At 46.2% G+C, this 26,217-nt stretch overlaps 1 protein-coding gene across 8 annotated transcripts in view; it reads right to left on the reverse strand.

Moving 5' to 3' along the window:
- The window catches only part of TEAD1 (TEA domain transcription factor 1), a 281,212-nt gene that overhangs the window by 178,737 nt on the left and 76,258 nt on the right, over positions 1 to 26,217 (reverse strand). For all 8 annotated transcript variants that reach the window (XM_062196484.1, XM_062196483.1, XM_062196482.1 and 5 more), the window contains one exon: positions 5,258 to 5,513. In XM_062196484.1, the coding sequence (XP_062052468.1) occupies positions 5,258 to 5,414 (157 nt within the window). In that variant the 5' untranslated portion in view covers positions 5,415 to 5,513. Of the gene's footprint in view, positions 1 to 5,257; positions 5,514 to 26,217 lie in introns of those variants that run through there.

A 26,217-nucleotide genomic window follows, 5' to 3' on the forward strand; every position in this document is an offset into this window, starting at 1 on the left:
CTCACAGGAACCCAACTATTTCAAAATCCACTCTTCAGTTCTGAGCATTCCAGAATTAACCGTTTCCTTACTATGGGCCCTATTTTGAGCAGCAATCCCTTCTTCCTCCTTAAATTACCATGTGCCCACACAAACCACAGTTATCAAAGGCTCTTCTTTCTGCATCTAAGAGGACCATAAAGCACAACACTTTTCTTTTCCCTTTTCTTCCTTTATTACCCAGTTCCTGTAACAGTAGAGGCCCTCAGGCCCACAGACTTAATCAGTCCACTTTCTCCGTTTTAACCAATAATCCATCTCATGAGTGCAGTCAACAAACAGTACTGACACCTTCTGTGTCTCAGGACTTCAAACAGAGCCTGCACAGGGCAGGCTGGGACACACACGGCCCCTGCAGTAGGGAGCTTCCAGATTGCACTAGAGGTCTAGCTCTTTTGGTTTCAGATTTCTAACCAACTGACTTGAAATAACACCCCAAATCACACAGTTCAGACAGGAAATCAAACATGCCACACAACGTTCAGATGGAAACCGGGGAAACATAAGTTTGGCTCAGGCCCCACGGATCCCTTTCCCAAGGCCTACAGGGCTTGGAGTCCATGGTCACCCCCACACCAGGGTCTCTGGGGGCTTCACAGACACAGCGCACCAGCCCCATGTCAGAGACATGGAAGAGCGACCTCGCGTCTCCTTGACCAGCTCTGGAGCAGATTTCAGCCTCTGCCTGCCCTCACTGCTTAACGAACACTCACCCGTGTGTGCCTGTGAGCACCCTCATCCTGAGGTCCCCTGGTCAGTGCTGCCACCAGCTCGCTAGAAGAGCACAACATTCCCTTCTTCCCCCTTGTGTCTCGTGCTCCTGTGAGTCAACAAGGGGCCAAGTCCTGCATCCCCTTGGCTGGCAGGGCACAGGTCAGCAAGTGGGGAGAACTGACCCAGAAACACCTTCTGGGGCTCTCTGGAGCTGACCAGTAAGCTCTGACAGCGCAGGAAAAAGGGGCCCTCCCTGGGACAGTCCTAAGCAAGGACCCTGAAGACCTCTGCTCACAAAAGCAGAAAGTCACTGGCCAGAGTGCTTGTAGACTCCTAGGGCACCAGAACCTTCCAGATATCTTCCTGGCCACCAGCAGGGCCAGCCTTGTGATCCGGGACCCTCCCCACTGCGTTATTTGAGATGCTGTCTTCGTGCCAGCATCAGGCCAAGTGCCTTAGACTCTGGTGGCCAAGAACAGGCTTCAAAAGGCTAAGTGGAAGGTGACCATCTTCAAAGGGCTCCCAGACTTCCCAGAAAGCTTTGGCACATAGCCTTGACCTCAGGTCAATTTCCTACAAATGAACTTGTGACAGCTCCATGAGGGCAGGGACTGTGTCTGTCTGGTTCACTACCATGTCCCTGACAATCCCCAGCACAGCTGGCACCCAACACCAATTGGTTGCATTGCTGTATAGTGGTTTCCACCAAGGAAGAACAAAAGCACAGTGCTAAGAGTCCAGGTCTCAGGGTCAGACAGACCTGGATTTGAAACTCTGTACTCTCACACCATTTATATTGGCCCTTGAGAGCCACTTTACCCCCTCATAGCTCAATTTCCTCATCTGTGAAGCAGGAACACAACACTGACCTCGAGGCACTGCTGAGCATCTGATGCAAATTCCATGGAAAGTCTTTAGCACAGTATACAGCAGAGGCCTTCTTTGTCTGCAGTTCATAAACACTGCCTCAGATCTAACTGTGTGGCTGGTGTTGCAGGCATGGTAGAAAGGGCCCCAGATTACAATTAGTACATGGAATTCTTCATCTATTTAACCCCACTCTGTAGCTCAGGAAACTGAGGCGGAGAGAAGTAAGGCAAAGTCTGAATCCCAGAAGTGGTAGATTGATATTAATTATCAAGTCCAAACTGTTCAGTGGTATACTTCTCTGCTTCTACAGCTCCTGTCCTCAGCCTGGTTTAATTATGGGGGTTATTTGACCACTTGCAAGACTGGAGTTTTCAGTTGCAAAAGAAACATACCCACATAGTCCCACATTCACGGTTTTGTTTTAAATTATGGTCTGGTCTTCTAAAATCCAGTTTTTGTCTTCCTGTCATCCCCTCTCCTACTATCCACCAGAAAAAGACACAGAGCTAATGAAAAGACAGCCATAGAAAAAGAGAGCGCCAGCCCATTCAAACAAGTGTGCTCGTTAGGAATAAAGTCAAAGAAGGTCCCACCCCCTCCCAACTACCCACAAGAACTATTGCCTACACATTAAAGGTGGCCAAAGCAGAAGCGATCTAAGCACAGGGAGGCCAACTACAGTAAAGTCTCAGCTCCCCTGAAGACCAAAGCTCCATCGCACAGAGGGCTTTCCATTCTCCTCCTCTATAAGACTGTATCTGCTCTACTGCCAACTATGAAGGAAATTTCATTACAAAAATAAATCACTTGACCTTGCTTCATCCAATGGCTCAGGTTCAGCAACATCACAAAGCACTCCACAAATGCTCAGAAATATCAGAATAACCCCCTTAAGTCAGAAACACTTGGCATTTCACTAAAAGACATTAAATTATTTTGATTTTACTACATGGAATCCAAAATGTTTTCAATGTTTTCATTTTCAAAACCCTTAGAGAAAAACGATGGTCTTAAGACCTTAAGAAACCCTGATTCCTGGTCTGGTTTGTGTCCTGACTCGTGTGCGGTAAGATGGGGAACAGGCCAGGAGCCAGGAACGGTAGCTCTGGCCCCACACTGCTCACATGACTCAATCCCCCCAGCGTCTGGGGCCTCACTGTGCAAGCTCCAAATCAACCTTCTCTCATCCTCAAAGTCACAGGCAGGTCAGAGCACCCTCCAGGCACTTAAGGCAGTTCCTCTGAAGGGGTCTAGTCTCTAGCTCTGTAGGCTGCCCATCACCACATGTCGCTTCCAAGGCAGTAGCTCTTCGGTGTTGACCAAGCACTGTGGGTAGATGTTTTCTCCCCAGGGCGATTTCTGGATGTGGAGGCTGCACTGGCTTTGGGGCCAGTGTAGCAAATGCCTCTCAGGGTACAAAGTCCTACAGGCTATATACGCCACCTGCTGAAAAACCCACAACCTGTGAGACTGTTCTCCCCCAGTGAGTTCTAATCCCAGTGCTACCTGCTCAAAAAGATGGCTCCCATTTAACCCAGGCTGGCTGCCAACTCAGTCAGTGATTGTTTTGCTGATTTAAGGAGAAAAGATTCCATACATCAAGTACACGTGCACTCAGGAGGCTTTCAGAACCCCAGTCATCCTGGGCCCTAAGGACACCACAGCCAGCACATACGTCAGTAACTGCGCATCTCACTGAGCACAAGTCACAAAACCGCGGCACTGGAAGACAGAGAAGTCTAAGGGCCCCACAGGCATCATCTACCAACACACAAAACATACGAAGACCATGGTCACGCTGTTCAAGTTCATGGTGGACGGACTGACTGAAACTCAACACTGCCCACTGTTCTTTTTCCTAGACTGCTGCTGCCTCTGACATCCAATTATGGTCAGGAGCTCTTACACAATTATTTTACATAAAAATATTTTTAGCATTTGAGGTCCAGGTGAATTGGTAAAATCTACCATGGATACCATCTAAAAGTAAAATCTCAACAGAGAACAAACATTGGGGTTGACAAAACTTGATTTTAGCTTTGAATTTATTACATGGTCAGCCATTGAAGACCCATCTGTAAAGGAGCAGTGCCTTTCCCCAGGTTCCTTGTGAAAAGTGAAGTGCTGTCGTGAATCCCAACCTGGATTCCAACTAAGCCATTATTGTAGATGAGAGCGATTTCTGGGTAAACCAGTGTGAGTTGCACAAGGTCATGGCCCAAAGCACCCTTCATAACACCTCATAAAACCGTCTTCAAAGAGGATTAAAGTGCTGTTCTCTGCATTAAAGAGACAGAGGAGATGCCTTTTCAGGAATGAAGATAGAGCCCTGGAAGCAAAAAGGCAGGCTGAGAAAGAGGAGCTGAGGACAGACTAAACCTAGACCCACACACTTCTTAGCCATGGCAGCTGAGTTGGTTCATCACATGTCTACAGCTCTAGACACAAAGAAGCTGCTCTGGCTACAAGGAATATTATGAGAGCATGAAACAAATGCTAGGGGGTTGGGCCCCCCGCCCCCTCTCTCCCCTGTGTATGACAGGTTCAGAGACGCCAACGCTCCAGAAAGCACAATTTGCCTTGTTTCCATTACATCATCCCAGTTGGCGAGGGAGCGGGCAGGGTGGGGGGCACAGCTGGTAGCAGCTGCACCACCATCTGCTTTCTCCTCAGCAGTGTCTGCTGGTTTGAGCTGCAGCCTCCTACGGCTCCTGATGGAGGAAGCGCACTGTTAAAGGTACAATACCCTATTATGGAAAAGATTTCAAATTATTTAGAAATAAATCCTTCTCACGACAAGTTAACAACCCCAGGTAGGTGGCTGAGCCGGTTCTTTCTGAGTTTCTGTTGTTTGCATCTCTTTAGACTCTGCAACAGTGCAGACTGTCAACTCAACGTGTCCAGTCAGACAAGCAGAATGGACAAGCAACCACCTGCCATCTGCTACCCAAAAGGTAAGCAGAGGGCTGCAGGTCTGCACCTGGGAGCATTCAGGGGAGGAGGGGGAACACCCACAGCCGGCAGGCCAACCCCAGCCGAGGGACGGGGCCCTCACTGCTGCCTTCGGCATCCTCAGGCGTCGGGGTAACAGCTCTCACCTTCCCGGGCACTCTCGAGTCTCCTTCAGAACACATTGCGAGGTACCCCCTTGTAGAAGGGGAGCCTCTCTGGGGCAGCAAGGAGGTTCATGCCTCATCTGGCTGTCCAACTGCACACTGGTCGCTCAGGGGTCTGACTGAGCCCATGTGTGCATCTTACCTGGCCTGCACAGGGTTGGTGATTGTGTGTGCATTTTTTTTTAAGTGCTGGCTTTCAGAAATACTAGACTTCATATAACATCTATACTTCTAGTTCATCCAGGGACCAGAGATTTGGCGGCTGCAGGACCCCGTGGCTCTGCAGCACCAGTCATCTGAATTCAGCAGCAATGCTTCTCTTAGACTAGGCCTGCATTCCAAAGAACACATACCCACCACTCGCGTCTGCATTTGCTACTGCAACCACCTGCACTCCTCCAAGCATCTGTTTTGGTGCCATGGAGATCTTCGACCCAATGCAATGAACCCATCGCATGGGAAGGCTGGCACACAATGGCAGGTGGGAGTATTTCACAGCATCATTGCAGGCCACTTACCATACATTTTGCCTTCGTCTGATAAGATGATTTTCCTCCTCCCACACGGCGGGTAGATAGCCAGGGCCTCCTGAAAGCTCTGCTCGATGTCGGGGCTCCAGACCCCCTCTGCGTCATTGTCAATGGGCTTATCTGCAGAGTCACTCATCCTCTCCATGTTTTCGGCAGGGCTCTCGCTGCCGCTCCAGCTGCTGGGCTCAATTTTGGCGGTTGTATTTTCCAAGCCGAAGCCTGGAGCCTTTTCAAGAAAATAAACCTAAAAAGAGAAATCACAAAGGAGTGTGAGACAGGTGACCACAAACATAGGAGAGGAAAACGTGCATCATGAAAAAACTAATCATGGATTTCCAAATTCCTTTGCACTCTAATAAACTTATCTTTTAATTCTGTTTTTTCCACAAACTTTCTAAAGCACCCTTGTGCTACTCTGGCTGGCTCTGTTGCAAGTTCTCCCATCACCAGTTTTGCCTGGAGAGTAACTCCTGAGGGAGATGTGGAATTTTGAGATCCTGTGTCTCCTGGTAAGCACTCAGACAGAAATGCAACAACAGGCAGAGGCTGGAAAATCTTCACAGGAGACAGGACATTTTCAACCAAGAAGAGTGCTCGCTCAGAGTTGCAAGTCTGCTGTGATTCATATAAAAACCATTTACCAACGGCCTACTATCCACCAGGGGCACTTTGCTCAGTGATAATCAAATCTCCATAGCAGAACAAGTTGCTTAAAAAAAAATAAAGTAAAATAAAAGATGTCTGCCTCATTGTGGTAATTGGCATCATAGCTCTGAAATGTCAAAACATCCAATATGAAATCACCAAGATGCAAGGCGGTGGCAGGATCAAGGAAGGAAGGAGGGAGACGATGCTGTTATCACCATTACTCATTGCACTGAGGCAGCAGCAACGCCACCCAATCGGGGCCTCGAGCATCTGTCTCCAGGGCTTTCAGTCTGTACAGTTAGATCACTCTGCTGCTTTCAGCTCTGACCTGGAGGCAGCCACAACCCCCTCACCACCACCACCACGGGTGCCTTGCACACCTGTAGAAATGTTCTCTACCTGCACATTGCACTGTATCTAACATTCTGAACACATGGGGTGGGGCAGAAAGGGGTCTTTTCATTGCTTTTTCTGTAGCACTGATACTTACAGAACCCAAAGAAGTCTTTCTCAAAGATGTATTCCCCTTAAATTATACATGTAACCTATGGCAATAAAGGAATAAGCTCTCCCAACAAATGCCAAACTGGCATAACACCAATGTGAAAACGATCTAATCCAGCACTCCCTGCTGTCCAACCCACTGACATATCAATATTCCTTTGTTGAAAAGGCATCAGATCATACATTCAAAGGCCTTCCAAAAGCAGGGAGAAGAATTGCTCCTGAGGACTGATGGAAAGGGGGAGGCCTGGGGCTCCAGTAAGGAGGGCTTTGTGTGAGTACTGTTCCTCCCTTCCCACCCCCTCAAGCCCATGGATATTACAACAGAGGCACTCGGGAGGGAAGCAGGTGCTGGTAGCCCGACTCAGAGCCAGGGACTCCTCCGTGATCCAGGGTCTATCTGACTGCCTCTCTCCCAAATGCATCCCATCTCCCTCCTGCCCTCCCCAACCTGTGTATATCAACAAATCCCAGGTGCAGAAACTCTGCAGCCCATGGATATTACACAATTAATGCTATAACTAGTGGGTGCTTTTGGCTTCTCACCCTGACAGCTTTTTATAGTTGGCAGCACCTGGATTTAAAAAAAAAAAAAAAAAAACAACCCTCAGGTTCTCTGCCTTTAAATGCTGCCACTGAGCCATCACTCAAAGAACTTGTCAGCAAAATATTTACTACCTCTTACCAATACATGAATGTTTATACGGGCCTTCAGAAATTGCCAACATTAACCTATAATTTATGCCACAAGAAAGAGTTTTGTGATTCACCCTTAGATGAACCCTACAACGCCTGCAGTAGGGACCTTTTGAATTCCCGAACTATCACATTTTTTGGTTAAGATCTAAGAGTCTTATAAACACCAGCTGAACTAAACTATGCCCTAGAGTCAGTTCTCGCTCCAACTAGAGAAGAATGAGGGTAAATTCTTTGAGCAGTGGCTTACCCACCTCCTCCCTGAACAAAATATAAAACAAAAACAAAACATATGCATACCAAAAAAAAAAAAAATGCCAAAGGCCAGTCCCTGAGCCCTTGGGCAGCTCACAGCAATATGAATTCACTCCAGGGAGCCACATTTTAAGATAAACAGAAGATGTGCCCAGCACTTGACCAGTATGGCAGAGAGAACCCAGGGCAGTGAAAGCTAGCTAAAGGGACCCAAAACCTTTGTTTGTCTAGAAAGAATGTTAGCATACAACTGATGGCCCCAGTGTCTCCAAACCCAAACACACCAGCAAGGAGCAGCACTATGGCACAGTAGGTTAAGCTGCCACCTGTGACACTGGCATCCCATATGAGCACAGGTTCAAGTCTTGGCTGCTCCACTTCTGATCCAGCTCCCTGCTAATGCGCTGGGAGAGTAGCACCCACACGCAGTTTCAGGTTCCTGCCTTTGGCCTGGATGAGCCCTGGCCATTGACTCTCTCTCTCTCTCTCTCACTCACTCTCTCACTCTCTCTCACTCTCTCTAACTCTTCCTTTCAAATAAACATGTTAAACAACAACCCCCATCCCCCACTATGAAGTCTCCTCTAAAACATCTCATCAGCTGATTACACTGTCTGAGACTGAACACCATCAATGACAGGGAACTCATTCTCTGCCTCAGCCACCTTCACACTGACAGGGTAAAATTCTATTAGGCTAATCCCATCTCCCCAAGACACCAACTTAGGTAACACAGGGGCAGCCCCCAGGCCTTGGTCATCTTCCAGCATAGACAATATCATCTCTCTGCCCACGCCTCACAAACACATCCCGATTTGGCCACAACTCTCAATAACCAGCACTCAGCAGTGGACCTGTCCATGAAACCTCTAAGCTCCTGCCCCCCGGTTCTCTTCCTGAATCCTGTCTCTTGAGCAGTTGGTTTTAGAGCTAAAATCAAGAGTATATTTACTTCATGACTTACTAAATTCCATTTGTTTTAGCCCCAGCCCAGGGCTCCAAGCCAGGAAGATCTTTTTGCATCATCATTGCCGAGCTTTAGGTACTGTACACCTGTGAAGAGCTGCATGCCCCATGGACAGGGTGTAGACGCATTCTGTAGAAGGCCCCAAGAAGATCTGGACTCCATGTGAAGAAGAACTTTCTGCTAGCTGACCTGTGTAGCAATGAGGGGACTGCCCTAGAGGGCCAGCAGCACTGTCCCGTGGACAGCCCCATCTACAGAAAAGAGGAACAAGTCTGTGGTTGTTTGAGAAATGCCAACACTAACTAGCATGGACTGACCCGTCCACTTAGTACATACAGACACTGTCCTAAATAGTCACGTGGTTTTATTAATTTACTGCAAAGTGAAAAACTCTGTGTCCAGACTCCTGCAATTTGGTCAAGTGGAGCTCTGAAGGATGGAATTACCCACCCTGGATATAGGCCAGGCCCAGCCCCAGAAACTACAAGATACATAATCCACAGAGTGAGAAAAGCCTTGGTTTTACAACCCAACTGTAAGATGAGGCCCTGTATGGGTAGAGTTTCCGATCACAAGACTGGGGCTGGCTGAGAAAAGCTCCCCGACTGGATACCGAAATAAACATTCTGGCATTGCATCCTCAGCTTCCTTCCAGCTCAGCTCAAAATCCACCTCATCCTGGAAACTGACCTTGTATCTAGTGGCTTTGAGACTATCTGTGACATTTTAGGAGTTTCCTAAAGACGTGTGGAATTGGTTAACGACCACTCAACCTACCTTGATTCTAAAGGTACAGTAATAAGCACCTACTCATGACTAACATGAAGAGCTAATTGAGTGGATTATGCACAGAGTATCTGCACCTACATATCTGATGTCTTCACCTTCCCAGACATCCTTGGAGGGAGGGAGTCACTCAAACTGGGGGGTGGGCATCACCAGCATTCCATATTAGAGTGCCAGCTCCAGTCCTCATTGTTCTGCTTGATCCAGTTTCCTGCCAACATGCCTGGTGAGGCTGAGAGGATGAACCAAGTGCCTGAGTATCTGCCACCAACATAAAGAGACAAAGGGTGGAGTTCCTGCCTCCTGGCTTCAGCCAGGCCCAGCCCTGGCTATTGTGGGCATTTGGGAAGTAACCCAGTGGATGGAATCAGTTCTTTCTCCCTCCCTCTCTCCTTTTCCTTCTCTCTCTCTCCCTTTTGAATAAATAAAATAAATAAATCTTTTAAGAAATGACTCAAATTGATGTGGGTTCTAAATCTGGCTCTGCCAGGAGTCATGCAACTCAAACTAAGGTGATCTCTCAGAAAATCAGGTCTCATTTATAAAATGGAGATAAGAAATTCAGTCCCAATACAGAGCAGTCAGAGCTGGCACTATGGTATACTGGGTAAAGCTGCTGCCTGCAGTGTTGGCATCCCATATGGGTGATGGCTCAAGTACCAGCTGCTCCACTTCTGATCCAGCTCCCTGCTAATGTGCCTGGGAAAACAGTAGAAGATGCCCCAAGTATTTGGGCCCCTGAACTCATGTGGGAAACTGGGAGGCAGCCTCTGGCTCCTTGCTTCAGCTCAGCCCAGCTCCAGCCATTGTGGCCATTTTGGGAATGAACCACTGGATGGAAGACCTCTCCCTCTCCTTCTCCCTCTGCCTCTCTGCAATTCTGCCTTTCGAATAAATAAATCTTAAAAAAAAAAAAAAAAAAAAAAAAAAAAAAAACACAGAGCAGTCATTGAAGGGGAGGGTTCACCCCACAGAGTGAACATAAAGATTTAGTGAGTGAACAAGGAAAGGTACTCTGTCATCTGTAAAACTATGAATAGATCCACATTTCTTTCCAAGCCCATCATCTCTAGACAATGATATGCACCTATGATGCCAACACACCCAACAAGGGGATGATAATAAATCAAAGGGCATCCCCTAACAGTTCACTCTGGGAAATCAATTGTCCAAGGACAAGCACCTTCACGTATAACAGTTGCTTAAATCTGACCATATTCACAAGTTCAAGATTTTGGGGAGGGGAAGTGGGGAATAACCCTTCCCACAGAATACCTACAAAACTGTGTTTGTTGAACCTACTTCAGAAAGATCATGGGAACTATGTACTATTAAAAAAAAGAACTGCGCCGACATCAGAATTTTTGCTACAAAATAAAATTACCTTTAATTCCATTCTGAGGTGCACACATGTGGATTATGTAGTCCTCTGCCTCTGTTTCAATTGTAGACATCTTTTGGAAAGCTCTTATTTTTCTGACACTCTTCTCAGCCACACTAACATAAACTGTCAAAACAACTGTTTCCAGTGATCCAAGTATCCTGCAAACTGCCCCCTAGAGCCACACTCCCTAAATGGATAAATGGGTCACAGTGTAATTACCCATGATACCTCAAGAAGAGTAACGTGAACATAGTGAGGTCACATGATAGGTATATTTGACCAATGCACATTTTATCACCAAGCCAATGGGATGAAGGCCACACAATGGATATAACCAAGTACAGATGATTTAGGCTCTCTCTACCACTCTGTACCACGGCCTGTGGTAGTCAGAGTGTCTTAACTATATATGAGGCAGCAGATTGGGAGTTAGGACTGTGCATCCACTTGAGTAACCCAACGCCTCAGTTTCCATTACTAACCCTGAAGGAAGCCATTTTCACCACTGACCACGTTGTGTTGCCCAGACTCGACCTAGAACACAGCATGCTAAGTCGGCTTGTCATTGCTCCCCTCACGGAACCCCAGGATCCTCAACAGCAGAGACAAACTCAGCACAGCACCCTCAGTGCTAATACAGTAGTTGGCATACACATTTTTTACTTAAAAAAGAATTAACCAACAGATGATGTGAACATTCCTCGACAACATGACTGTGGCTACCACCCTAAGGTTCCACGAAAAGGGAACAGTTGCAGCTACTTTGCCATCTTTCACCACAATTCTGGTAGGGTTCTAATGAGCAGTAACAGCCTCAAAGGAAATCACCACATTAGAAAGACACAAAGGACAGACCTACGCTGGGCACCATGCGGCTAAGGAAGAGTCGGCTGTCTGATGCAATTTCTTACTCATTAACCAGGATGACTGACAACGGACAGTCCTGTTCAAGGGACAAAAAAGTTTTTGTCCTCTAACAGGGAAGCTAAACCTTGAGAAGAATGATAATTTTTGAGATACAATATTTTACTTTTTTATCTTGCCTTTTGACCACTAAAGCAGCAAGGTGACAGCTGTAGGGTAAGTTATGAGAGGTTTGAGGGTATAAAGACCAGAAGCCAGGACCAGTGCTGTGGCAGTGGGTAAAGCTACTGCCTGCAGTGCCAGCATCCCATATGGGTGCTGGTTCAAGTCCTAGCTTCTCCATTTCTGATCCAGCCCTCTGCTATGGCTTGGGAAAGCAGTGGAAGATGGTCCAAGTCCTTGGGCTCCTGCACCCAAGGGAGACCCGGAAGAATGTCCTGGCTTCGGATCAGCCCAGCTCTGGCCATTGTGGCTATTTGGGGAGTGAATCAGTGGGTGGAAGACCTCTCTCTCACTCTGCTTCTGACTCTCTGTAACTCTACCTTTCAGATAAATAAATAAATCTTTAAAAAAAGATAGATAGATAGAGAGAGAGAGAGAGAGAGAGAGAGAGACCAGGAACCAAAGAGGTAGCCAAAGAAGAAATTCAAAGAAGTGAAAAACGATAGCAGAGTAAATTTAAGTGAGCAGGTGAGAGGGAGGGGCAACATATAGGGAATGGCAAAGGGAAAAAAGGCCTGCAATAATTCAGGAAGAAGCAGAAGTAGGTACAGGCAGTTGCCACCTGAGAGAATCACATGGCTGGAATATTTATAGCCGACAACTCAACCAAGCATTTGATGGTGTAAAGGTCAGCTGATCTTAGTCAAAGTCCAAATTTTTCTCAAAGGAGAAAGTTTGCCTTCCAAAAAAAAGACCAGGGATAAAGGTGCTGTTCTTCTTTTTTTAAAGAATGCAGAGCAATAGGAGGAAAGAATTTCCATCCCCAGGGGTCCACTCTGGAAATAAAAACACACCTGGGGCTGGGCCAGGCTGAAGCCAGAGCTAGGAATACCATCTTGGTCTTCCACAAAGGTGGTAGAGGCCCAAACACTTGAACAAACCTCTGCTGCCTTCCCAGACCCATCTGCAGGAAGCTGGGTGGGAAATAGAGTAACCAGGACAAGCACTGTGATACAGGATGCCAGACTTCCAAGCAACAGCTTAACCTACTGTGCCACAATCCCACAGGAACATTACTTTTTTTTTTTTTTTTTGACAGGCAGAGTGGATAGTGAGAGAGAGACAGAAAGGTCTTCCTTTTTGCCGCTGGTTCACCCTCCAATGGCTGCTGAGGCCGGCGCATCGTGCTGATCCGAAGCCAGGAGCCAGGCGCTTCTCCCGGTCTCCCATGCGGGTGCAGGGCCCAAGGACTTGGGCCATCCTCCACTGCCTTCCCAGGCCATAGCGGAGAGCTGGCCTGGAAGAGGGGCAACCAGGATAGAATCCGGTGCCCCAACTGGGACTAGAACCCGGTGTGCCGGCGCCGCAAGGCGGAGGATTAGCCTGTTAAGCCACGGCGCTGGCCGGAACATTACTTTTTTTTTAAAAAAATACTCATTTTATTAATTTGAAAGGCAGAGTGATAGAGAGATGCAGAAACAGAAAGTGACCTTCCATCATTGGTTCACTACCCAATGGCTGCAAAAGTTGGGACAAGGCCAAACCAGCACCAGGCAATAACTCCATTCAGGCCTCCTAAGTGGGTACTCGGGCCATCTTCTGCTGCTTTCCCAGGCGCATTAGCACAGAACTTAAACAGAACACAGAAGCAGAGCAGCTGGGGCTCCAATGAGCACTCCAATAAAGGATCTGGCATTGCAGGCAGTGGCTTAACCCACTGTGCTACAGCACCAGCCCAGTGCTTTACTTCTAATGTGAAATGGTATCTCAAATCCAAATCCCACCTTCATCCAATGAACCAAGTCCAAAGCACAATGCCTGAAACTTTTGCCTATGAGATCTTAAGTAATTACACTATGCCCTTGGGTATTATTCCCACCTTCTAAACCCAGAGACTTAAATGAGTTACCCTAAGTCATATACTTTGATTCTAGGAGTCATTTCTTCAGATAGAAGCCACATTCCATGGGAACACCAGACACACACTACACCCTCACTACACAGTGGGAAGCAGGCAATGCTGCACGCTCAGCTTAGTCCAAGAATGACATCATCAAGACCAGTCTAATTAATTCCTAATGAATATTAATGATATTGACTCACCTCCCTGAGCAGTTGGGAGGAATGTCAGAGACTAATCGTGGTTAACTGCTTCTGCATATGCATATAAGTGAGGCATGCTATTATTTTCCTACCATTTCAGATATTCACCAACCTTGCCAACATGTAGCCTAAGAAATACAGGTGAGGATCAGCCACCTGAATTTTAGAGGCAACCACCACAGAGATGGAACTGCAGAACACATGTCACTGTCGGAGACAGCAGAACTGTCACGGCAACGTCTGCCATGCAGCCAGTTACAGCTCAAAAGCCTTGCTGTCATATACTCCAATTGCCAGTAGGTTCCCTCTGCTTTCAGCAGGGAGAAGTGGATAATTACTACTTCTCATTTTCAAAAATCATTCTGTATCAACAGGCTTCCATCAACGAGCCAACATCTCTTCACCAAGCCCCCAATGCCGAACATCCCATTAGAGGACTGAACATTGCCATCCTGAGATTTCTTGATTAATTCTGTGCTCCATCAAGCCCTAAGTACTTGCCCAGGTGACAGCTGAAGAAAGGCTCTGATTGATTTCATGCTATGCAGCTCTGATGGGACCACTCTGGATTACCAGTCTTTGGGGGAGTCACCTAAGCTATCCCCTGAATGAATCTGAGAGTCAGTGAGAACAGATATAGGAGGCCCTCCCTTTCCCATCACCACCCACCAGTCAAGACGATCACTGTTGCCCTTCACCTGCAATGCCAGCATTCCACTCCACTTCTGACCCAGCTCCCTGCTAGTATGCTTGAGAAAGCAGTGGAAGATAAGACAGCTCAAGTACCCGGGCCCCTGCCACCCACATGGGATATGTGGATGCAGTTCCAGGCTCCTGGCTTCAGCCTGGCCCAACCTCTGCTGTTGTGGCCATCTGAGGTGTGAACCCTAAGGGAAGACCTCTTTCTCTATCTCTGTCTCTCCACTTCTCTCTGTGACTCTGCCATTCAAATAAACAAGTCTTTACTTTTTTTAAAAAGACATGAACACAGACCAAGCATTGGCAGTCTATCTCATCTGGTCACTCTAAAGCAAAGACATGATATTAAGACAATGAGCACAGAGTACATGAGCTGGATGGCCTGGGTCAGATATCCCTGGGCAGTAGACAATTTAATCTTGGGAAACACATTTTCAAACCCAGAAACACAAGCTTCTCTCCTGTTCTAAGAGAAAAAAAAAATCGCTAAAACTAGCAGTAAGTGGTTGTCACTATTTCAAAGGGAGAACTTGTAAGGCCCTTCCCATGACAGACAGCCAAAGAAAACCCAAGAAAACCCCTAACTCCTTAATTCCAACAAATTTGTAGAGTGAACATATTTTCAGGTAGACTCACCAGCCATAATGCATAGTAAAAAATTTTTTAAAAAAATGAAAACACTGGGAAAAATAACTCCTTAGCCACTAACCCCTGGATAATGTTACTACCATTATTGGCAAGATTCGTCAGGTTGCCTTGACATCTTAGCATTTTCAATGATTATGAGTACAGATTAAAAATCAAAAGCAAACAGTCTATATTTTGAGACATCAACACACATGACAAAAATATACACTGTGACATGTGCAGAAACACCACATGGCACCCCATAAACATGTATGATTTTTATATGCCTGTTAAAAATGTTTTAATAAAATTATAAAAATATCTGAGAACTACACAAACACAGAGAGTATAAAAATACACCCTTTCAAGAGGGACCATCAGGCCCCATGTTAAGAGGGACCATCAGGCCCCATGTTATCAGAGAGCTGGCTCCCTGGGTGGCAAGTCTATGGGTACATGTCACCCCAGCTACAAAAGGTCAATAGAGACTCACCCAGTGTTACATGGTTAGCTGCCAGCCAACTTAATGATATGTTGGCTCTGGACTCACTCCAAGGCCCAGCAGCTGACCTGCTCAGATGCGGCCCCCTTGGCTGATTCAGAATTCTAAGTGTGTTGCATCAGCAATGGCCCTCCCTGGTCTTTACAAAAATGGTCCCGGGCCCTCTTCTCCAGCTTCTGTGATTTAGCATGCTTCTCATTCTGGAATGCCTCTCGGCATGCTGGATTATTTAGACAAGCACGAGAGAAAAAATTCACAGGTAAATGCACAGTTCACTTCTGAATGGGTCAGAAGCCATTTCCAACAAGACATGTGAATCAACACGGCATTTGAAAGCACTGAGCTGATAAGTCCAAGCCCTGCTCTGGTTCTTCTACCACATACACTGGCGTTCAAACTCTGAGGAGCCAGTCAATCCACATGGATCTCATGAGCACTAGCTTAATAAGATCCAAAAATCTAGACTCAACATGCCCAGAAAACGAAGAAAAAAAATCCTCTTCCTGTCTAAGATAACCAAGAACATGATTCATCAGAGTACATGCTTTTCCTTTCCATCATCTCAGCCATCAGAACAGGCTGCATGGTCTCATGTAGGTGTCGAGTCAGGCCTATGTGCATTTATCAACTTCTAATGGCTCCAAGCATGCAGATCCTGATTACCCTGCCCCCACCCTGCCCCCAATAACACAGGGGTCTTTTGTGAGTCTCAAATATGACCATAAAACTCCTGGGAGCAGAAACAGAGCCCATGTGACTCCTAGGACCCAGGAGAATGTCACATAGCATAGGTGTCAAAGGACAGGATAAAGCAACAGATTTGAAGAAATTCAGCTTTCACACAACCTCAAAGAAGAAAACCAAAGCTGAATGACTTCTACTACCCAATATTAAAACTCACTGCAAAGCTTAATCATTAACAGTAGGCACTGGCACAAAGACATACAAAAGAGGCCAACGGATCAGAACAGAAAATCCAGAAACAAGCTCATACATACACATTCACCTGATTCGTGATAAAGGTAACATCACATTGTCCTGAGTAAAGAATGGTCTTTTCAATAAATTGGTTCGTTGATGGCCATATGGAAAAAATAATACCTGACCCCTCCCTCACACCATATTCTATAATTCATCTGAAATGGATTTTCTATCTCAAAGTATAATGCAAAGCCATAATTAATTTAAAACAAAATCCAAGAGACTATCTACATGACCTTAAAGGAGCAAAGATTACTTTATGAAGACACCAAAAGCATAATCAGAGAGGGAAAATGATAAACTAGAGTATATGACAATTAAGAACTTCCTCTCACTGAAAGAACCAATAAGAAAATATAAAGCAAACTACAAGTTGAAGAAATCTGTAATACATAGACTCATATCCCTAATAATTAAAGAACTTCTACAAAAAAAGTCAAAGAATCCAACAAGAAAAAGCAATGTTAATGCATTTTATAAAAGGTAACTACAGGGCTAGTAAAAAATACACAAAGCTGTCCAACATGCAACAGTGGGAAATCAAAATACAAATAATACCAAGTATTATCCAGGATGTGGAGCAACTGGAATGCTGATAGTCAGCTGATGAAAGTACAAAGTGATACAATCATTCTGGAAAATCATTCTGGAAAACTCTCTGGCTGTATCTATATACTAAAGGTGTCTAAGTGTATACCTCCTGACTCAGCAACTTTAAGTTATTTCTTTAAAGATTTTATTTATCTGAAAGAGTTACAGAGAGAAGGGGGGAGAGAGAGAGAGAGAGAGAAATCTTCCATCCACTGGTTCCCTCTCCATATGGCTGAAACAGCCAGGGCTGAGCAAGCCTGAAACCAGAAACCAGAAACCAGAAACCAGGAGCTTCAACTGTGTCTACCATATAGGTGCAGGAACCCAAGGACTTAGTAGGGAGATGGATCAGAAGTGGAGCAGACAGGACCCAAACCAGCACCAATATGGGATGCCAGATGCAGGCGGTGGCTTAACCTGTTACACCGTAGTGCTGTCACCAGCAACTCCAAGTTCTAAGTAAAAGTCCCAAAGAAATGCTCACCATAACAGATGTACAACTGTTTATATGTGCATTATTTGTAATAGCCAGAAAAAGTCAAATCAACCATAGGATATATAAAGTATAGAATATTAATAAAATGAAATGTTATAAAACCACACAGTCCAAAACATGCACTAGTTATATATACATTCAAATATAAATCAGTAAGAATAAACATAGGGGCCAATGTTGTGGGACAGTGGGTTAAGCCACTGCCTACAATGCCAGCATCCCATATGAAACCTGATTTGAGTCCTTGATGCTTCACCTCCAGTGCAGCTTCCTGCTAATGCACCTGGGAAAGCAGTGGGTGGCCCAAGTAATTGGGCTTCTGCCACCCACGTGGGAAACTGTGATGGAGTTCTGGGTTCCTGGTTTCAGCCTGGACCAGCCCCAGCAGTTGTGGCCATTTGGGAAGTGAATCAATGGATGGAAGCTATCTCTCTCTCTCTCTCTCTCCCTCCCTCCCTCCCTGTCTCTTTCTCCTTCTCTGTAACTCTTTCAAATAAATTTAAAATTTAAAAAAATTAAATAAACTTTCAGTTCCTTAGTCACACTATCTAGCCACATCTCAAGAGCTCAACAGCCTAAAACGGCTAGTAACTGCTGTACGGTACAACAGATAGGAATCATTTACATCATCATGGAAAGTTCAGTGGGACACAGCAATGACAATAAACACAAGCAACAACTTGGGTGAATGCTACAAATGCAATGTTGGCAAAATAAGTGATAGAAAAGAACACAGACTGAGTGTTTCCATTCCTACCAAGTGCATACAAGATAAAAACAAACGTACGTTGCCAGAAGTAAGGGTGGTGGGCCCTATGGGGGTGGCTGCAGGCAGCAGCAGCACACTCCTGAGGGGCCGGTCACCTGATACAGTCTGCAGCTCTGGATGTAGACGTGGCCACAATGGAAATACACAGGGAGCTTAATACTAACCATGTGCACACCTTTCTATATGTGAGCTGTACTTCAATAAAAACTACCCCAAAACAGAAAGGAACAAGAAAACAGCCTGTTCCACCACCACCAGCACCCCTGCCCCGGACCTTTCTGATTCTGCAGTTAATGCAGAGAGAGTGGACTCTGGGAACGCCGCGTGCATTTGCTCTTACTGAGTTATGCTTCTCGATGCTGCCATCAGCACACCAAGGGTTACCAGAAGAAACATCCTGTGAGATTAGTGACTGGCACCGCACCCAGGATGTCGAGGAGGCCATGCATCCTATCGCGCTGATGGCCCTCCACAAAGATCCCAGGGAAAGGTTCTGTAACATACAGAACTCCAGGCTTTCCTCCTTGTGGCCAGCGACAGGCCAAACTTCACTCAGGCCCCTCACAGATGCCAAAGGGCTCACTCTGGTCTACAATCTTGGTTTCCTGAGTCCACTTTGGGTCACCCCTTAAAGGACTTCTTTTTTTTTTTTCTTTTTCCAACTTTTAATTTATGCTATTTAATAGTCTTGTAAGCTGCCTTAAATTCACTCTGAAATAAGATGAGATAGAAACATGAAAGGGACATTATTTCTGATTTTTAATTCGCTGCTTCAACTGAATGTGGTAAAGCACTTACTGAACACACCTCTCCAGCTCCCCACCCACGACCCAGCCACCAGAGAAGGAAATCAGTAAATGCCCTGTGCTCCCCTGCCCTCAACAGCACCCCACCCAGCAAGGATATGCCAGGTCTCTCCACTGGGCAGCCTGGCCTGGCTTCTCCCAACCTCCTCTGAGTGTGTTCACACAAACAGCACCCTTGCTGGCCAGTGCAGCTGAACTTCCCTCACTCACCACACTGGAATGATCTGTTTATGTGTCCTGCACCCTGGCAGTTTCTAAGACCTTTAAGAGTTGTGTACATCCATGCTTTTGGTCATTTTTCTATCCTTGGCATTTAACAGAATGCCTGATACTCAGTAACCACTCTCCCAAAATGGCCAAGGGGTGAACACAAGGATGAACGAATGAATGAGGAATGAATGAATGGCTGTCCCCCACTATGCTGGAGGAATAAGCAAGGCCCTGTTGCAGCACAGAAGCGGGACAGTTCGTTCTGTCTCTGGTCCATGTCTTGGGAGGTGGCATTTAGGTCGGTTTTGAAGGCTGAGCCAGTGACAAGAAGGGAACAGGCGGGTCTGTTCAGACAGAAGTCTTAGTAGAGGGGACACCGGGAAGAAAAAGCCAAGCAGCAAAGTACAAAGACTGGAGCAAAGACTGAAAGAGGATGCGGGGCCAGATCACCAGGGCCCTCAAAGGCCTTGAAAAAGGGCAGGCAAGCACCAGATCGTGTGAGCAACTCCTACAGGTGCATGTGTGCACACACACATCTACTGGGGGACAAAGGGTGAACAGATCACTTTACAAATCTGGAACCAAAATTTTTAAATCGAAAGTATTTACAGGGTGTTCTGAGGCTAGTCAGGTCTCTAAACAAATTCAAGAACGACAATGCGGCACATCCAGTAAGCGTTCCAAATTTATAAAGGCATGACAGTGGCTTTGATAAAGACAGTGACAGTTTATACAGGTGTGCTTGTTTAAACAGCCCATAACCATGAGATTAACTCTGCTCAGAGCCTGGTCACACAGCTCTTTCAATAACTGCTCATCAGACCTCAAGTCTCCTACAGAGAGGCTGTGAGCTGACAGGAGGATCACGCCCAGGCCTAGCATGGAAACCAGACTGCCGTGCTGACACAGAGACACAGCTCTGCATAGGGCCAAGTTACAAAGCCACTTAACTGCCATCACAAGCCGATACACAAACTGACCAAAACTAAAGGACATCGCTTCTTCACAAATGTCCGCTGGTTGCCAATGATCATGGAGACAGCTAAGTCCCCGCGACCAGATGAGAAATACAATCTGCCACTGAATGATGACATGGAGACGGAACAACTGCAGAGTAGTCCTCACACCGACAAAGAGGTAAATATAGGGGCCAATTAAAGCCCCACCCTAACTCCATCCCTGTCCTCCACATGTAAACCCAGCCTTGGGTTTATATCCAGTCCAAATTCAGCAGGAGCAAAGAATCTTGGCATTTTGGTTGGAAACTGGCCAAGGCAGGATAAGTGAGCAACGACTGTTCCCCTCAGACAATAAGCCACCCAATTCAGATACACAAACATTATGTGAGCACCTCCTGCTTGTGGCTTCTCCAGCTCTGAGCACACAAGTGCTGCAAGGTCAGTTGGGCAAGACTCCCTGCTAGAGAGATGCAGACAGGAAAGCTGACGTATCCTTGGACCAAAGCAGCCTCTTCCCATCAGCCTAGCTTCTCCTGCCTTCAACTCACCACGGCCCAGGAAGCTCTGAAGGAAGCCAGTCTGCATCCATCAGACCCTTCCCCTCCTCACCTCCAACATGCTCCAGCCAATGAGTAAACTGTAGCAAGTCAAAACAACGCGACCGCCACATCTAGATTCAGTCAGCCTGTCTGCAGCTCCCCAGTGACGCACAGGAATCTCTTTAGGAGAGAAAAAAGGTCCACTTCCTTGTACAGGTCCCAGTCGCCCTGGCAGAGGGAGGACAAACCAAGCCGCCTGCTTCTCCCCAGACCCCTCCGTTTACAGGGGCTCTGTCACATCAATGTCTACCCGTCCTAAGTCATCGACCTATCCTCTAGGAACTAGAATAGCCATCCCCACCCAAAGTGGTCACTTCTGTGTTCTCAAAGCTCTTCAAATATGCTTCCAATGTCACCCTCGTACATTTCACTCTAATTCCTCTTAAGATACCGTCTCCCCACCCATCAGAATGGTTCCCAGAATGTCTTCATCTAACACCTCCCAGCACCTGCCAGGCTGTTGGACCTCTGAAAGGTTTGCTAACTACTGGCCCCAGAAGGTGCCCCTTGGGTGACTGGGTTCACACAGTACACATGGCAGAGAAGCTAAACAAACGTAAAGAGTCCACGTGGTTTCAGAATCCCAAAGAGCTTGAATTCTGAATTTTCCCTTATTTGCTGTGCCTCAGTTTCTTTTCATCCAGCACTGGAATTAACAGTACCTACCTGCTGCCTATGAGGTGACCCATGTAAAGTACTGTCTGGTATCTTATTCACTGACAGTCACACACACATCATCTTATCTAAACACTTATAGACTTGTGCATGCACACATGTCTCAAAACTGCCCAATACACTGTTGAACTCACGTGTGTCCCTGTCATTAACAGCTACTGCTTTTGTATGTCAGCTTTCCTGCCATACTGCCAGTTTCGAGAAAGCAAGGACTCTGTCCCACTCATTCCTGCACCCTACCCCAGCCCCAAGCACAGCTCCCTAAGTAACCATTTGATTTATTTTAACAAACTATGAATGCAATTTTGATGACTCCTAAGAAATTCATCCTTGTCTAAAGAGTTACTCAGGCATATCCTAGGCCAGACCTACAGAGCAAATTTTAAAAACATGCCAGCTTCCAAACCTTCCTCTGGGTTCCACAAACCCTGACTGAAGCCGCCTGCAGCCTTGGCCACCAATTCTGCTGTCCTTGCATCTCAGATTCATCCCCATCTCAAGACTGGGCCACAGTCTGAGGTCTTAAGCGATGATCCCCTCCCCAGCTGCAGCTAGAGTTGTCCTAGCCCACAGCCGATAGCCCGGGCCTCAGCAGCTGCTCAGCCTGGGGGAGCTGCAGCCTGGAACTGCCTCCTCAGCTCTCAGCCAGTTCACCCCCACCAAGGGGCCTGGGGGCTGCACTCAGCTAGGAGTGTCAGGTTACCATAAAAATAACAGTGGGCCTGCCTACACCTGGTGTACAGGCCAAGTACAGGAGGGAAGCGTCCAGGAGGTGAGAAGAGAAGCCCAGGAGAAGAAAAGGAGATATGTGTGTGTGTGTTTCAAATAATTTTTTTTTAATTTGAACATCAGTCAGAAGACCCGGGTTTTAAGAAATGTACTCCTACTTTAAATTATCCACTGTACTCTTACCATCACCACTACATCCCCTGCAATAACTCATCCATTTAGTATCTTGCATTTATATTATACTGAACTATTTCCAATGTGCTTTTCAAAACATTATTTTAGGGCAAGAAGTGTATAGGGATTTCTTTAGTTCGTCTACTTAATACTATGTATCAGAGTGGGATTTGAGTCAATGAAAGTTTTAACGAGCATTCCCACTCAACAAATTCCTAATATTACTCAAGCTTTAGTTTTCTCAAAACTAAATCTAAGCATGACAGAGCTAATTAGGGCTACTGCAGGAGAGGCAGGCCTTCAAGAAAGAAAAGGCTAATAAAAAGCATTTATTCACTCTTCTTCTCTTTTCCTAAAATGAAATCAAAGTTCACTCCTGTGCTACCCTCACGCACGGAACGCTGCTGGCTTGATGTGGTCTGGCCCAGCCTGGATATTTCAAATAAAGTTAACTTCAATCACTGTGAGGAGTTAGCAGGTTATTGATTCTCCATCTATTGCTCTTTCATCTTGGTTTACCCCATACACAATGCCTCTTTAATCTGCCCCTAGCAACTGTTTTATAAGTGGGTGGGTACAGACCCAGCAACAAGAAAAGATGCTCATGTCCAAGGCAGGCAGGTAGGCCCCAAGACCAGGCCTTCCACCGGGTGGATGAAGTGTCCCATTATAATCCCTGACGTGAAGAAAAGGTTGCCCACACCTTTGGCAGGGGAAGAATGGGCTCACTGGAACAGACACCCTGAGCAAGCTGAACAGCAGGCAGGCCACAAAAAATAAAATAAAATAAAAAAGACAGGAAAAAACGGCTCTCTGTTTTCTTTCAAAAACTGGACTTTGAAGGTGTCCCATGTTCCTAACTACTGATTCCTGTTGCATCTGCAATCAGAACGGCAGGTATACAAGGCACAGCAGCACTCTGAACAACACTACTGCAAGCGCTCAAAAGGAAAGCTCCGGATGACAATTTCAGTGGCAGCCAGAGCAGCAGCAGACATGCAGACAGGCAGAGATCATGTATGAATGTTTTCAAATGTGTAGCTTTTAAGAAACAGCCCTCTCCCAATCAAGTCAATCAAACACTTCAGACCGCTCACCAGCAGGCTTCGAGTGCTGTAAATTCAGAATACCCTGAGTAGTGAAATTCACTACAGCTCCATCCTGCTTTTAAAAACAGCCGAAGTCTAATTCCCGGAAGAGAAGAGCTCATTCACCTTGCCACTCCTCGTGTGGTCACAATTAACACGGTTCATGCAGGGGACATCACACCGTGCAATTATCAACCAGCATCGACACGGCTAAAAGATCTTTAATAATCCTGGTTTTTACCATAAAAGCTCTCATTATTATCCCAGCTCTCTCTGCTTGTTCAGCGTGCCTGGTCACTTACACGAGGATGAGAAAAAACCGTGAGCTCGACTCATCTTTCCCCAGCCGTGTCTCCCAGAGAGCTGTTCGTGTCCCTGCAGGGCAATGCCACGGCACTGGCCACCCAGGTTTAAAATTAGCCGAGCCCCGGAGAGCCGCGAGTAACCTTCCGACAAGGTTAGCCAGCAAAGCAGAGCGCTGCTCAGAGACGGACATTAATAAGAAGCCAAGTGGAGCCTTTCAACAAGCCCATCAGGGCCTCTGGGGGCCAGGGCCGCCTGGAAGCCTGGGGGAGCCGGAGCTCCAGTGCGGGAGGCTGACCTAGGCTCTTATTTTTATCCCACCGAGTCAGCAGCTTCCTTTACAGGCAATAAACACAACCTCCAAACGTGCTTCTCCAAGTTTAAATGCAACATATCCGTCCACTAACTGTCCAGCGATTTTAGAACTTTTAGCCGTATTTTTTTAAGTAAAATATCTCTAGGATACCTCTAATTATAAAACTAACATCCGCAGGTGACAAAAATGTAAAACTTATAAAGACATACACGGAGAAAATAAATACCAGTCAGAATGCACCACTCAGGACTAAGCATGCATTCTGATGTATTTTCTTGCATCAGTAACATTACTATTATTATTCCCTAAAGTTCTGGGTTTTTACTGCTCACCTAACCCTTTCACATTCAGCATTTTCCCTGGGCCTAAAAGATCCTCCACATCCATTATTTTTATGAAGTATATAATACTCCAGGTTGTGTATCTATTACCATATTAAAGGATTTTCCCATGACTGAACATTGAGGTCTCGCCCAACTTTTCACTGCTGTGGCAAACATCCTTGTAATCATTTCCTAAGGATAGACTCCTAGAGCCAAAGGGCAGGCACAATTTCTAGGCCACCAGGGACCCCATGAAGACCAGACTGTTCAGCTCTACACTGCACACTCAGGAGATGTTTTCTGAATAAAATGATGTGTCTCAGGGCTTTCTAAACAGAATACCCTACATTTTGATGTGACATTTTCCAAGCACCTGCTAGGAGATAAACAGGTCCAGCACTACGAAAGTGCCCTTGGCAGTAAGTTAAGGAAGACAAGAGGAATTGATCAACACATCTGACCACCTAAAGAGGCAATTTAGATACTCCCCCCCTACCCCACCCAGGGTACCCCACTGGTACAACCTCTCTGGTTGTTTAAACTACTGGAGGAGCTGGTGAAGAGTGTCCCAAACCCCTACCTGCCCCATCCTTCTCCCAGTGCCCAGGGTCTCACTGGCATTCAACAAGTAAAGGGCAAACGACAGATAAACCAGGACCCTCCAGTGGCTACCACTATGTTAATGTCCTTTGGAATTAGTTGTTAAATATTTTAAACATCATTCTTCAGGCAACTTGAAAAAAATTTCATTCATTCATTTGAAAGGCAGTGAGAGAGAGAGAGAGAAATCTTCCAACCACCGGTTCATTTCCCAAATGCCCCCTACAGCCAGGGTGAGGCCAGGCCTAAGGCAAGAGCTCAGAACTCCATCCAGGTCTCCCACATGAGTGGCAAGAACCCAAGTACTTGAGCCATCATCTGCTACTTTCCCAGGCACATTATCAGGAAGCTGTATCAGAAGCAGGGTAAGTAAGACTCGAACCAGCACTTGTAAATATGATGGGGGCGACTCAAGCAGTGGATTAAATCACTACACTACAACACTTGCCTCTACAGGGGGCAACTTTTAACTCAAGATGTGCTTTGTACATTGTAGGAACCCCCAAACCAACAAACTCTTCAATGATTGTCATTTACAATCTTGATTATCAGCACATCAACAAGGTTTCTTAAACTCACTAAACTCCTTAATGCTTTATTTTTTGAAACCCAAACTGACAATTATTAGGAAGCACTTATCAAGATGCCCAGTGGGGGACTGATTCTGCAAACGATTCTCTACAAAGCACTGTGTGTTGGATCAGAGATGAACTTCAGAACCCTAAAACTCCCCCATCTAGTGCTAATGCCAGTGGCACTGGGTCTTCAAGGGTAACACCTTAAATCCAAGGAGCCTTTGAGGAACTCTCAGATCATCCACTACACTCACAGCAAGCTAGAGCAGAAATACTGAAATGGTAACCTGGATATTAAAGAGTCAGGTATAGCCCAACCTATGCCCAGGCCAGCCTCACCCTGGTTTACCTGTAATGCTGATGAAAGCAACACTGCTTGAGTGCTCTCATGGGCTGGCCCTGCCGTGCACTCAGAAGCAAGCTCTCCACCTTTAGCTCTCTTTGCTAAGCTCAACCATGTTCTGTGGAAGGGAACAGATAACTAGCAAGGGGAACAGAGTTCCACTTCCTCTACATGTTTTTGTCCACCCTCTATTAAAGGTGCCAAGTGAAACAAC

This window comes from Lepus europaeus, chromosome 7 (genome assembly GCF_033115175.1).
Source record: "Lepus europaeus isolate LE1 chromosome 7, mLepTim1.pri, whole genome shotgun sequence".
Classification (NCBI taxonomy): domain Eukaryota; kingdom Metazoa; phylum Chordata; class Mammalia; order Lagomorpha; family Leporidae; genus Lepus; species Lepus europaeus.